The sequence below is a fragment of the Oncorhynchus keta genome, chromosome 34, assembly GCF_023373465.1.
Source record: "Oncorhynchus keta strain PuntledgeMale-10-30-2019 chromosome 34, Oket_V2, whole genome shotgun sequence".
In the NCBI taxonomy this organism is placed as follows: Eukaryota; Metazoa; Chordata; class Actinopteri; order Salmoniformes; family Salmonidae; genus Oncorhynchus; species Oncorhynchus keta.
In genome coordinates, this window is record NC_068454.1 from 211,557 (window position 1) to 225,107 (window position 13,551).

The 13,551-nt window shown below is 57.5% G+C and overlaps 1 protein-coding gene across 2 annotated transcripts in view; it reads left to right on the forward strand.

The window, feature by feature from the left end:
* abcb6b (ATP-binding cassette, sub-family B (MDR/TAP), member 6b) overlaps window positions 1–13,551 on the forward strand; it is a 71,813-nt gene that overhangs the window by 12,533 nt on the left and 45,729 nt on the right. The window contains exons 4-10 of one of the 2 annotated variants that reach the window (XM_052492702.1): window positions 56–248; window positions 1,113–1,234; window positions 2,288–2,397; window positions 2,523–2,588; window positions 2,895–3,020; window positions 4,795–4,871; window positions 5,766–5,829. In XM_052492702.1, coding sequence (XP_052348662.1) covers window positions 56–248; window positions 1,113–1,234; window positions 2,288–2,397; window positions 2,523–2,588; window positions 2,895–3,020; window positions 4,795–4,871; window positions 5,766–5,829 — 758 coding nt within the window. The remainder of the gene's footprint in view (window positions 1–55; window positions 249–1,112; window positions 1,235–2,287; window positions 2,398–2,522; window positions 2,589–2,894; window positions 3,021–4,794; window positions 4,872–5,765; window positions 5,830–13,551) is intronic. The other variant, XM_052492703.1, reaches the window with a different exon arrangement.

Here is a 13,551-nt window from a genome sequence, read left to right on the forward strand (position 1 = left end):
TCCCTCCCTCCCTCCCTCCCTCCCTCCCTCCCTCCCTCCCTCCCTCCCTCCCCAGGTACATCAGGGTTTATCAGTAACCTGAGGTCCTTCCTGTGGACGCAGGTCCAGCAGTACACCAGTAGGGTGGTTCAGGTCCGTCTGTTTGGTCACCTCCACTCCCTGTCGTTGCGCTGGCACCTGGGGAGACACACTGGGGACGTTCTGAGTAGTGTAGACCGAGGAACATCTTCTATCAACAGCCTGCTCAGGTACACCCCCTCCACACCTGCTCAGGTACACCCCTCCACACCTGCTCAGGTACACCCCCTCCACACCTGCTCAGGTACACCCCTCCACACCTGCTCAGGTACACCCCTCCACACCTGCTCAGGTACACCCCTCCACAGCTGCTCAGGTACACCCCTCCACACCTGCTCAGGTACACCCCTCCACACTCTCTCACCCATATCAGCTCAATCCATCCTATCAGTATCCTGCCACCCCCTCCACACACTCTCTCACCCATATCAGCTCGATCCATCCTATCAGTATCCTGCCACCCCCTCCACACACTCTCTCACCCATATCAGCTCGATCCATCCTATCAGTATCCTGCCACCCCCTCCACACTCTCTCACCCATATCAGCTCAATCCATCCTATCAGTATCCTGCCACCCCCTCCACACTCTCTCACCCATATCAGCTCAATCCATCCTATCAGTATCCTGCCAGCCTCTCTCCCGTCTCTCTCCTCAGCTACATCATCTTCAGTATCCTGCCACCCCCTCCACACACTCTCTCACCCATATCAGCTCAATCCATCCTATCAGTATCCTGCCACCCCCTCCACACACTCTCTCACCCATATCAGCTCAATCCATCCTATCAGTATCCTGCCAGCCTCTCTCCCGTCTCTCTCTCCTCAGCTACATCATCTTCAGTATCCTGCCAGCCTCTCTCCCGTCTCTCTCCTCAGCTACATCATCTTCAGTATCCTGCCACCCTCTCTCCCCTCTCTCTCTCCTCAGCTACATCATCTTCAGTATCCTGCCACCCACTCTCCCCTCTCTCTCTCCTCAGCTACATCATCTTCAGTATCCTGCCACCCACTCTCCCCTCTCTCTCTCCTCAGCTACATCATCTTCAGTATCCTGCCCACCATCGCTGATATAGTCATCGCCATCCTCTACTTTGTATCCTACTTCAGTGCCTTGTTCGGCCTCATCGTCTTCATCTGCTTGCTGATCTACCTCAGTGAGTTGACTGATTCAGGTTTAGCTGATGTGGAATCGCTAGCTAGGCTAGTTATTTGTGTGGAATCGCTAGCTAGTTAGTTGTGTGGAATCGCTAGCTAGTTAGTTGTATGGAATCACTAACTAGTTAGTTGTGTGGAATCACTAGCTAGTCAGTTGTGTGGAATCACTAGCTAGTTAGTTGTGTGGAATCGCTAGCTAGTTAGTTGTGTGGAATCACTAACTAGTTAGTTGTGTGGAATCACACAAGTAGTGGCCGTCATGACGTCTCCAGTCCGTAGAACTAGAGTTTCTGTCACCTTGGACGTCTCCGCCCGTAGAACTAGAGTTTCTGTCACCCTCGATGTCTCCAGCCCGTAGAACTAGAGTTTTTGTCACCCTGGACATCTCCAGCCCGTAGAACTCGAGTTTCTGCCACCCTGGACATCTCCAGCCCGTAGAACTAGAGTGTCTGTCACCCTGAACATTTCCAGCCCGTAGAACTAGAGTTTCTGTCACCCTGGGAATCTCCAGCCCGTAGAACTAGAGTTTCTGTCACCCTCGATGTCTCCAGCCCGTAGAACTAGAGTTTCTGTCACCCTCGAAGTCTCCAGCCCCTGGAACTAGAGTTTCTGTCACCCTGGACATCTCCAGCCCGTAGAACTAGAGTTTCTGTCACCCTCTATGTCTCCAGCCCGTAGAACTAGAGTTTCTGTCACCCTCAACGTCTCCAGCCCGTATAACTAGAGTTTCTGATATGCACCAAAACTTCATACTCAAGAAACACTGTCAATGCCACTGACCCCAAAAAACCTTTCACCCTGGATGCAGAAATCAGTGGTATTGACAGTGTTTCTTGAGTATGACGTTTTGGTGCATATCAGTGACGGGTCCTATTCTATGACACAGTGATACTGACAGAGGACAGACTCAGTTTGATGACTTCTTGTAGCCGACAGCAGCGTTAGTAGCGTGACAGACAACGATGCATTGTGGGTGACAGTGGCCGAGGTGTTCGGAGGGTCCCTTGTTTGGAGCCCAGGTTGTCCTCTGAAAGCACATTTTATTCCCCCAGCTTTCACCATCCTGATCACTGAGTGGAGGACCAAGTACAGACGAGCCATGAACACTCAGGACTACAACGCCAAGTCTAAGGCTGTGGACTCGCTGCTCAACTTTGAGACGGTACTGACTGAGAGCCATATCCTATTATCATATATCATATTACCCAGACCCCTTTTCACATCCCGACCTCCTCAACAGCTTACTACCCAGATAAACCCTGCCTTCAGGCAAACCTTTTGTTGCAGGTGAAATATTACAACGCTGAGGGGTATGAAGTGACCTGCTTCGAGGAGGCAATTCTGAAGTACCAGGTAAAAGGATATCGAACATTCCCTGACTTTACGATCTCCAGGTCCTGTTGTTGGGGTATTGACATCTATACAGTCTGAGATTTAGATATTGTGCTCTCCTGATTGGTTGATGTTGAGGTAGCTAGCTGAGGATTGTGCTCTCCTGTCCTGATTGGTTGAGTGTTGAGGTAGCGAGCTGAGGATTGTGCACCCCTGTTCTGATTGGTTAAAGTTGAGGTAGCTAGCTGGTGATTGTGTTCCCCTGTCCTGATTGGTTGATGTTGAGGTAGCTAGCTGGTGATTGGTGTTCCCCTGTCCTGTCTGCAGCAGTCAGAGTGGAAGACCAACGCCTCGTTGGCCCTACTGAACCAGACCCAGAACCTGATCATTGGCTCAGGGCTATTAGCAGGTTCTCTGCTCTGTGCTTACATGGTCACAGAAGGCCAGTTCCAGGTACAGACCACATTGGCATCCTCTGATTCCTTCTCTATTTAAACGTGATCTCTCTTGATGTTAGTCAGGGTGTTAGTCAGTAGGGTGTTAGTCAGCAGGGTGTTAGTCAGGGTGTTAGTCAGTAGGGTGTTAGTCAGCAGGGTGTTAGTCAGGGTGTTAGTCAGTAGGGTGTTAGTCAGCAGGGTGTTAGTCAGCAGGATGTTAGTCAGCAGGGTGTTGGTCAGGGTGTTAGTCAGCATGGTGTTAGTCAGCAGGGTGTTAGTTAGCAGGGTGTTAGTTAGCAGGGTGTTGGTCAGGGTGTTAGTCAGCAGGGTGTTGGTCAGGGTGTTAGTTAGCAGGGTGTTAGTTAGCAGGGTGTTGGTCAGGGTGTTAGTCAGCAGGGTGTTGGTCAGGGTGTTAGTTAGCAGGGTGTTAGTCAGCAGGGTGTTAGTCAGCAGGGTGTTGGTCAGGGTGTTAGTCAGCAGGGTGTTGGTCAGGGTGTTAGTCAGCAGGGTGTTAGTCAGCAGACTGTTAGACAGCAGGGTGTTGGTCAGGGTGTTAGTCAGCAGGGTGTTGGTCAGGGTGTTAGTCAGCAGGGTGTTAGTCAGCAGGGTGTTAGTCAGCAGGGTGTTGGTCAGGGTGTTAGTCAGCAGGGTGTTAGTCAGCAGACTGTTAGACAGCAGGGTGTTGGTCAGGGTGTTAGTCAGCAGGGTGTTGGTCAGGGTGTTAGTCAGCAGGGTGTTAGTCAGCAGACTGTTAGACAGCAGGGTGTTGGTCAGGGTGTTAGTTAGCAGGGTGTTAGTCAGCAGGGTGTTTGTCAGGGTGTTAGTCAGGGTGTTAGTTAGCAGGGTGTTAGTCAGCAGGGTGTTTGACAGCGTGTTAGTCAGGGTGTTAGTTAGCAGGGTGTTAGTCAGCAGGGTGTTGGTCAGCAGGGTGTTAGTCAGGGTGTTAGTCAGGGTGTTGGTCAGGGTGTTAGTTAGCAGGGTGTTAGTTAGTAGGGTGTTAGTCAGGGTGTTAGTTAGTAGGGTGTTAGTCAGGGTGTTAGTCAGCAGGGTGTTTGTCAGCGTGTTAGTCAGGGTGTTAGTCAGCAGGGTGTTAGTCAGCAGGGTTTTGGTCAGCAGGGTGTTAGTCAGGGTGTTGGTCAGGGTGTTAGTCAGGGTGTTAGTCAGCAGGGTGTTGGTCAGCAGGGTGTTAGTCAGGGTGTTGGTCAGGGTGTTAGTCAGCAGGGTGTTAGTCAGGGTGTTAGTCAGGGTGTTAGTCAGCAGGGTGTTAGTCAGGGTGTTAGTCAGCAGGGTGTTAGTCAGCAGGGTGTTGGTCAGCAGGGTGTTAGTCAGCAGGGTGTTGGTCAGGGTGTTAGTCAGCAGGGTGTTTGTCAGGGTGTTAGTCAGGGTGTTAGTCAGGGTGTTAGTTAGTAGGGTGTTAGTCAGGGTGTTAGTCAGCAGGGTGTTTGTCAGCGTGTTAGTCAGGGTGTTAGTCAGCAGGGTGTTAGTCAGCAGGGTTTTGGTCAGCAGGGTGTTAGTCAGGGTGTTAGTCAGGGTGTTGGTCAGGGTGTTAGTCAGGGTGTTAGTCAGCAGGGTGTTGGTCAGCAGGGTGTTAGTCAGGGTGTTGGTCAGGGTGTTAGTCCGCTGGGTGTTAGTCAGTGTGTTAGTCAGCAGGGTGTTAGTCAGGGTGTTAGTCAGGGTGTTAGTCAGCAGGGTGTTAGTCAGCAGGGTGTTGGTCAGCAGGGTGTTAGTCAGCAGGGATGATAGTGAATTGAATGTGGTTGTGTGTTATTGGTCTGCCCACTTCTCCTTAGGTTGGTGACTATGTCCTGTTTGGCACCTACATCATCCAGCTGTACACTCCTCTCAACTGGTTTGGCACATATTACAGGTGAGATCACCTGGTCTGGTACATATTACAGGTGAGATCACCTGGTCTGGTACATATTACAGGTGAGATCAACTGGTTTGGTACATATTACAGGTGAGATCACCTGGTCTGGTACATATTACAGGTGAGATCACCTGGTCTGGTACATATTACAGGTGAGATCACCTGGTCTGGTACATATTACAGGTGAGATCACCTGGTCTGGTACATATTACAGGTGAGATCAACTGGTTTGGTACATATTACAGGTGAGATCACCTGGTCTGGTACATATTACAGGTGAGATCACCTGGTCTGGTACATATTACAGGTGAGATCAACTGGTTTGGTACATATTACAGGTGAGATCACCTGGTCTGGTACATATTACGGGTGAGATCACCTGGTCTGGTACAGATTACAGGTGAGATCACCTGGTCTGGTACAGATTACAGGTGAGATCACCTGGTCTGGTACATATTACAGGTGAGATCACCTGGTCTGTTATATATTACAGGTGAGATCACCTGGTCTGGTACATATTACAGGTGAGATCACCTGGTCTGGTACATATTACATGTGAGATCAACTGGTCTGGTACAGATTACAGGTGAGATCAACTGGTCTGGTACAGATTACAGGTGAGATCAACTGGTCTGGTACAGATTACAGGTGAGATCAACTGGTCTGGTACAGATTACAGGTGAGATCACCCGGTCTGGTACAGATTACAGGTGAGATCAACTGGTCTGGTACAGATTACAGGTGAGATCAACTGGTCTGGTACAGATTACAGGTGAGATCAACTGGTCTAGTACGTACTACAGGTGAGATCTACAATCTCACTGTAAGGGAGACAGTCATGCATTTCGCTATGCCGTCGTTACTGGATAACTCAACATATTCTCTCCACAGACTAATCCAGAGTTCCTTTATTGACATGGAGAACATGTTCAAGATCTTAACAGAACACAAAGAGGTGAGTTACTCCTGTATCTGAGGGGTAATGAGACGTGTTTATCATTTAAACTGCTGAGGCCATGGTCAGGTTTGTGTTTGTGTCCCCGTCCGTGTGTTTGCCCCTGCTCCTGCCCTCCCTCTCCGTCTCCCTCCTCTCCGTCTCCCTCTCCGTCTCCCTCTCTTTGGGACTGTGTGACTCTGGACTCTGGGCTGTGGGACTCTGGGCTGTGGGCTGTGGGACTCTGGGCTGTGGTCTGTGGGAGTCTGGGCTGTGGGACTCTGGGCTGTGGGACTCTGGGCTGTGGGACTCTGGGCTGTGGGACTGTGGTGCTGTGGGACTGTGGTGCTGTGGGCTTGGGACTCTCGGCTGTGGTGCTGTGGGGCTGTGGGACTCTGGGCTGTGGGACTCTGGACTGTGGGACTCTGGACTGTGGGACTCTGGGCTGTGGGACTCTGGGCTCTGGGCTGTGGTGCTGTGGGCTGTGGGACTGTGGGACTCTGGGCTGTGGGACTGTGGTGCTGTGGGCTGTGGAACTGTGGGACTGTAGTGCTGTGGGACTGTGTGACTCTGGACTCTGGGCTGTGGGACTCTGGGCTGTGGGACTCTGGGCTGTGGGCTGTGGGACTCTGGGCTGTGGGACTGTGGGCTTCGGGACTGGGCTGTGGGACTCTGGGCTGTGGGACTCTGGGCTGTGGGACTCTGGGCTGTGGGACTGTGGTGCTGTGGGCTTTGGGACGCTGGACTGTGGGACTCTGGACTGTGGGACTCTGGGCTGTGAGACTGTGGGACTCTGGGCTGTGGGACTGTGGGACTCTGGGCTGTGGGACTCTGGGCTGTGGGACTCTGGGCTGTGGGACTCTGGGCTGTGGGACTGTGGTGCTGTGAGACTCTGGGCTGTGGGACTCTGGACTGTGGGACTCTGGACTGTGGGACTCTGGACTGTGGGACTCTGGGCTGTGGGACTCTGGGCTGTGGGACTGTGGTGCTGTGGGACTGTGGTGCTGTGGGCTTTGGGACTCTCGGCTGTGGTGCTGTGGGGCTGTGGGACTCTGGGCTGTGGGACTCTGGACTGTGGGACTCTGGGCTGTGGGACTCTGGGCTGTGGGACTCTGGACTCTGGGCTGTGGTGCTGTGGGCTGTGGGACTGTGGGACTCTGGGCTGTGGGACTGTGGTGCTGTGGGCTGTGGAAATGTGGGACTGTAGTGCTGTGGGACTGTGTGACTCTGGACTCTGGGCTGTGGGACTCTGGGCTGTGGGACTCTGGGCTGTGGGCTGTGGGACTCTGGGCTGTGGGACTGTGGGCTTCGGGACTGGGCTGTGGGACTCTGGGCTGTGAGACTGTGGGACTCTGGGCTGTGGGACTGTGGGACTCTGGGCTGTGGGACTTTAGGCTGTGGGACTCTGGGCTGTGGGACTCTGGGCTGTGGGACTGTGGTGCTGTGGGACTCTGGGCTGTGGGACTCTGGGCTGTGGGACTCTGGACTGTGGGACTCTGGACTGTGGGACTCTGGGCTGTGGGACTCTGGGCTGTGGGACTGTGGTGCTGTGGGACTGTGGTGCTTTGGGCTTTGGGACTCTCGGCTGTGGTGCTGTGGGGCTGTGGGACTCTGGGCTGTGGGACTCTGGGCTGTGGGACTCTGGGCTGTGGGACTCTGGAAACTGGGCTGTGGTGCTGTGGGCTGTGGGACTGTGGGACTCTGGGCTGTGGGATTGTGGTGCTGTGGGACTATGGTGCTGTGGGCTGTGGGACTATGGGACTCTGGGCTGTGGGACTGTGGTGCTGTGGGCTGTGGAACTGTTGGACTGTAGTGCTGTGGGACTGTGTGACTCTGGACTCTGGGCTGTGGGACTCTGGGCTGTGGGACTGTGGGCTTCGGGACTGGGCTGTGGGACTCTGGGCTGTGGGACTCTGGGCTGTGGGACTGTGGTGCTGTGGGATTTGGGACTCTGGACTGTGGGACTCTGGACTGTGAGACTGTGGGACTCTGGGCTGTGGGACTCTGGGCTGTGGGACTCTGGGCCGTGGGACTCTGGGCTGTGGGACTCTGGGCTGTGGGACTCTGGGCTGTGAGACTGTGGGACTGTGGGACTCTGGGATGTGGGACTGTGGGCTGTGAGACTGTGGGACTGTGGGGCTGTGGGCTGTGAGACTGTGGGCTGTGGGGCTGTGAGACTGTGGGACTGTAGTGCTGTGGGACTGTGTGACTCTGGACTCTGGGCTGTGGGACTCTGGGCTGTGGGACTCTGGACTCTGGGCTGTGGGACTGTGGGCTGTGGGACTCTGGGCTGTGGGACTCTGGGCTGTGAGACTGTCGGACTCTGGACTGTGGGCTGTGAGACTGTGGGCTGTGGGCTGTGAGACTGTGGGCTGTGAGACTGTGGACTCTGGGCTGTGGGACTCTGGGCTGTGGGACTCTGGGCTGTGGGACTCTGGGCTGTGAGACTGTGGGACTCTGGACTGTGGGCTGTGAGACTGTGGGCCGTGGGCTGTGAGACTGTGGGCTGTGAGACTGTGGACTCTGGGCTGTGGGACTCTGGGCTGTGGGACTCTGGGCTGTGGGACTCTGGGCTGTGGGGCTCTGGGCTGTGGGACTCTGGGATGTGGGACTGTGGGCTGTGGGACTGTGGGACTGTGGGACTCTGGGATGTGGGACTGTGGGCTGTGAGACTGTGGGACTGTGGGGCTGTGGGCTGTGGGACTCTGGGCTGTGGGACTCTGGGCTGTGGGACTCTGGGCTGTGAGACTGTGGGACTCTGAACTGTGGGCTGTGAGACTGTGGGCTGTGAGACTGTGGGCTGTGAGACTGTGGACTCTGGGCTGTGGGACTCTGGGCTGTGGGACTCTGGGCTGTGGGACTCTGGGCTGTGGGACTCTGGGCTGTGGGACTGTGGGCTGTGAGACTGTGGGACTGTGGGACTCTGGGATGTGGGACTGTGGGCTGTGAGACTGTGGGGCTGTGGGCTGTGAGACTGTGGGCTGTGGGGCTGTGAGACTGTGGGACTGTAGTGCTGTGGGACTGTGTGACTCTGGACTCTGGGCTGTGGGACTCTGGGCTGTGGGACTCTGGACTCTGGGCTGTGGGACTCTGGGCTGTGGGACTCTGGGCTGTGGGACTCTGGGCTGTGGGACTCTGGACTGTGGGACTCTGGACTGTGGGACTCTGGACTGTGGGACTCTGGGCTGTGAGACTGTGGGACTCTGGGCCGTGGGACTCTGGGCCGTGGGACTCTGGGCCGTGGGACTCTGGGCTGTGGGACTCTGGGCTGTGAGACTGTGGGACTCTGGACTGTGGGACTCTGGGCTGTGGGACTCTGGGCTGTGGGACTCTGGGCTGTGGGACTCTGGGCTGTGAGACTGTGGGACTCTGGACTGTGGGCTGTGAGACTGTGGGCTGTGGGCTGTGAGACTGTGGGCTGTGAGACTGTGGACTCTGGGCTGTGGGACTCTGGGCTGTGGGACTCTGGGCTGTGGGACTGTGGGCTGTGAGACTGTGGGACTGTGGGACTCTGGGCTGTGGGACTCTGGGCTGTGGGACTCTGGGCTGTGGGACTCTGGGCTGTGGGACTCTGGGATGTGGGACTGTGGGCTGTGAGACTGTGGGACTGTGGGACTCTGGGATGTGGGACTGTGGGCTGTGAGACTGTGGGACTGTGGGGCTGTGGGCTGTGAGACTGTGGGCTGTGGGGCTGTGAGACTGTGGGAGTGTAGTGCTGTGGGACTGTGTGACTCTGGACTCTGGGCTGTGGGACTCTGGGCTGTGGGACTCTGGGCTGTGGGCTGTGGGACTCTGGGCTGTGGGACTGTGGGCTTCGGGACTGGGCTGTGGGACTCTGGGCTGTGGGACTCTGGGCTGTGGGACTGTGGTGCTGTGGGATTTGGGACTCTGGACTGTGGGACTCTGGACTGTGGGACTCTGGGCTGTGAGACTGTGGGCCGTGGGACTCTGGGCTGTGGGACTGTGGGACTCTGGGCTGTGGGACTCTGGGCTGTGGGACTCTGGGCTGTGAGACTGTGGGACTCTGGACTGTGGGCTGTGAGACTGTGGGCTGTGGGCTGTGAGACTGTGGGCTGTGAGACTGTGGACTCTGGGCTGTGGGACTCTGGGCTGTGGGACTCTGGGCTGTGGGACTCAGTGCTGTGGGACTGTGGTGCTGTGGGACTATGGTGCTGTGGGCTGTGGGACTATGGGACTCTGGGCTGTGGGACTGTGGTGCTGTGGGCTGTGGAACTGTGGGACTGTAGTGCTGTGGGACTGTGTGACTCTGGACTCTGGGCTGTGGGACTCTGGGCTGTGGGACTCTGGGCTGTGGGACTGTGGGCTTCGGGACTGGGCTGTGGGACTCTGGGCTGTGGGACTCTGGGCTGTGGGACTGTGGTGCTGTGGGATTTGGGACTCTGGACTGTGGGACTCTGGACTGTGAGACTGTGGGACTCTGGGCTGTGGGACTCTGGGCTGTGGGACTCTGGGCTGTGGGACTCTGGGATGTGGGACTGTGGGCTGTGAGACTGTGGGACTGTGGGACTCTGGGATGTGGGACTGTGGGCTGTGAGACTGTGGGACTGTGGGGCTGTGGGCTGTGAGACTGTGGGCTGTGGGGCTGTGAGACTGTGGGACTGTAGTGCTGTGGGACTGTGTGACTCTGGACTCTGGGCTGTGGGACTCTGGGCTGTGGGACTCTGGACTCTGGGCTGTGGGACTCTGGGCTGTGGGACTCTGGGCTGTGGGACTCTGGGCTGTGGGACTCTGGACTGTGGGACTCTGGACTGTGGGACTCTGGACTGTGGGACTCTGGGCTGTGGGACTCTGGGCTGTGAGACTGTGGGACTCTGGGCCGTGGGACTCTGGGCCGTGGGACTCTGGGCCGTGGGACTCTGGGCTGTGGGACTCTGGGCTGTGAGACTGTGGGACTCTGGACTGTGGGACTCTGGGCTGTGGGACTCTGGGCTGTGGGACTCTGGGCTGTGGGACTCTGGGCTGTGGGACTCTGGGCTGTGAGACTGTGGGACTCTGGACTGTGGGCTGTGAGACTGTGGGCTGTGGGCTGTGAGACTGTGGGCTGTGAGACTGTGGACTCTGGGCTGTGGGACTCTGGGCTGTGGGACTCTGGGCTGTGGGACTCTGGGATGTGGGACTGTGGGCTGTGAGACTGTGGGACTGTGGGACTCTGGGCTGTGGGACTCTGGGCTGTGGGACTCTGGGCTGTGGGACTCTGGGCTGTGGGACTCTGGGATGTGGGACTGTGGGCTGTGAGACTGTGGGACTGTGGGACTCTGGGATGTGGGACTGTGGGCTGTGAGACTGTGGGACTGTGGGGCTGTGGGCTGTGAGACTGTGGGCTGTGGGGCTGTGAGACTGTGGGAGTGTAGTGCTGTGGGACTGTGTGACTCTGGACTCTGGGCTGTGGGACTCTGGGCTGTGGGACTCTGGGCTGTGGGCTGTGGGACTCTGGGCAGTGGGACTGTGGGCTTCGGGACTGGGCTGTGGGACTCTGGGCTGTGGGACTCTGGGCTGTGGGACTGTGGTGCTGTGGGATTTGGGACTCTGGACTGTGGGACTCTGGACTGTGGACTCTGGGCTGTGAGACTGTGGGACTCTGGGCTGTGGGACTCTGGGCTGTGGGACTCTGGGCCGTGGGACTCTGGGCCGTGGGACTCTGGGCTGTGGGACTGTGGGACTCTGGGCTGTGGGACTCTGGGCTGTGGGACTCTGGGCTGTGGGACTCTGGGCTGTGAGACTGTGGGACTCTGGACTGTGGGCTGTGAGACTGTGGGCTGTGGGCTGTGAGACTGTGGGCTGTGAGACTGTGGACTCTGGGCTGTGGGACTCTGGGCTGTGGGACTCTGGGCTGTGGGACTCAGTGCTGTGGGACTGTGGTGCTGTGGGACTATGGTGCTGTGGGCTGTGGGACTATGGGACTCTGGGCTGTGGGACTGTGGTGCTGTGGGCTGTGGAACTGTGGGACTGTAGTGCTGTGGGACTGTGTGACTCTGGACTCTGGGCTGTGGGACTCTGGGCTGTGGGACTGTGGGCTTCGGGACTGGGCTGTGGGACTCTGGGCTGTGGGACTCTGGGCTGTGGGACTGTGGTGCTGTGGGATTTGGGACTCTGGACTGTGGGACTCTGGACTGTGAGACTGTGGGACTCTGGGCTGTGGGACTCTGGGCTGTGGGACTCTGGGCCGTGGGACTCTGGGCTGTGGGACTCTGGGCTGTGGGACTCTGGGCTGTGAGACTGTGGGACTGTGGGACTCTGGGATGTGGGACTGTGGGCTGTGAGACTGTGGGACTGTGGGGCTGTGGGCTGTGAGACTGTGGGCTGTGGGGCTGTGAGACTGTGGGACTGTAGTGCTGTGGGACTGTGTGACTCTGGACTCTGGGCTGTGGACTCTGGGCTGTGGGACTCTGGACTCTGGGCTGTGGGACTGTGGGCAGTGGGACTCTGGGCTGTGGGACTCTGGGCTGTGAGACTGTGGGACTCTGGACTGTGGGCTGTGAGACTGTGGGCTGTGGGCTGTGAGACTGTGGGCTGTGAGACTGTGGACTCTGGGCTGTGGGACTCTGGGCTGTGGGACTCTGGGCTGTGGGACTCTGGGCTGTGGACTCTGGGCTGTGGGACTCTGGGATGTGGGACTGTGGGCTGTGAGACTGTGGGACTGTGGGACTCTGGGATGTGGGACTGTGGGCTGTGAGACTGTGGGACTGTGGGGCTGTGGGCTGTGGGACTCTGGGCTGTGGGACTCTGGGCTGTGGGACTCTGGGCTGTGAGACTGTGGGACTCTGAACTGTGGGCTGTGAGACTGTGGGCTGTGAGACTGTGGGCTGTGAGACTGTGGACTCTGGGCTGTGGGACTCTGGGCTGTGGGACTCTGGGCTGTGGGACTCTGGGCTGTGGGACTCTGGGCTGTGGGACTCTGGGCTGTGGGACTCTGGGATGTGGGACTGTGGGCTGTGAGACTGTGGGACTGTGGGACTCTGGGATGTGGGACTGTGGGCTGTGAGACTGTGGGACTGTGGGGCTGTGGGCTGTGGGACTCTGGGCTGTGGGACTCTGGGCTGTGGGACTCTGGGCTGTGAGACTGTGGGACTCTGAACTGTGGGCTGTGAGACTGTGGGCTGTGAGACTGTGGGCTGTGAGACTGTGGACTCTGGGCTGTGGGACTCTGGGCTGTGGGACTCTGGGCTGTGGGACTCTGGGCTGTGGGACTCTGGGATGTGGGACTGTGGGCTGTGAGACTGTGGGACTGTGGGACTCTGGGATGTGGGACTGTGGGCTGTGAGACTGTGGGACTGTGGGGCTGTGGGCTGTGGGACTCTGGGCTGTGGGACTCTGGGCTGTGGGACTCTGGGCTGTGAGACTGTGGGACTCTGAACTGTGGGCTGTGAGACTGTGGGCTGTGAGACTGTGGGCTGTGAGACTGTGGACTCTGGGCTGTGGGACTCTGGGCTGTGGGACTCTGGGCTGTGGGACTCTGGGCTGTGGGACTCTGGGATGTGGGACTGTGGGCTGTGAGACTGTGGGACTGTGGGACTCTGGGATGTGGGACTGTGGGCTGTGAGACTGTGGGACTGTGGGGCTGTGGGCTGTGAGACTGTGGGCTGTGGGGCTGTGAGACTGTGGGACTGTAGTGCTGTGGGACTGTGTGACTCTGGACTCTGGGCTGTGGGACTCTGGGCTGTGGGACTCTGGACTCTGGGCTGTGGGACTCTGGGCTGTGGGACTCTGGGCTGTGGGACTCTG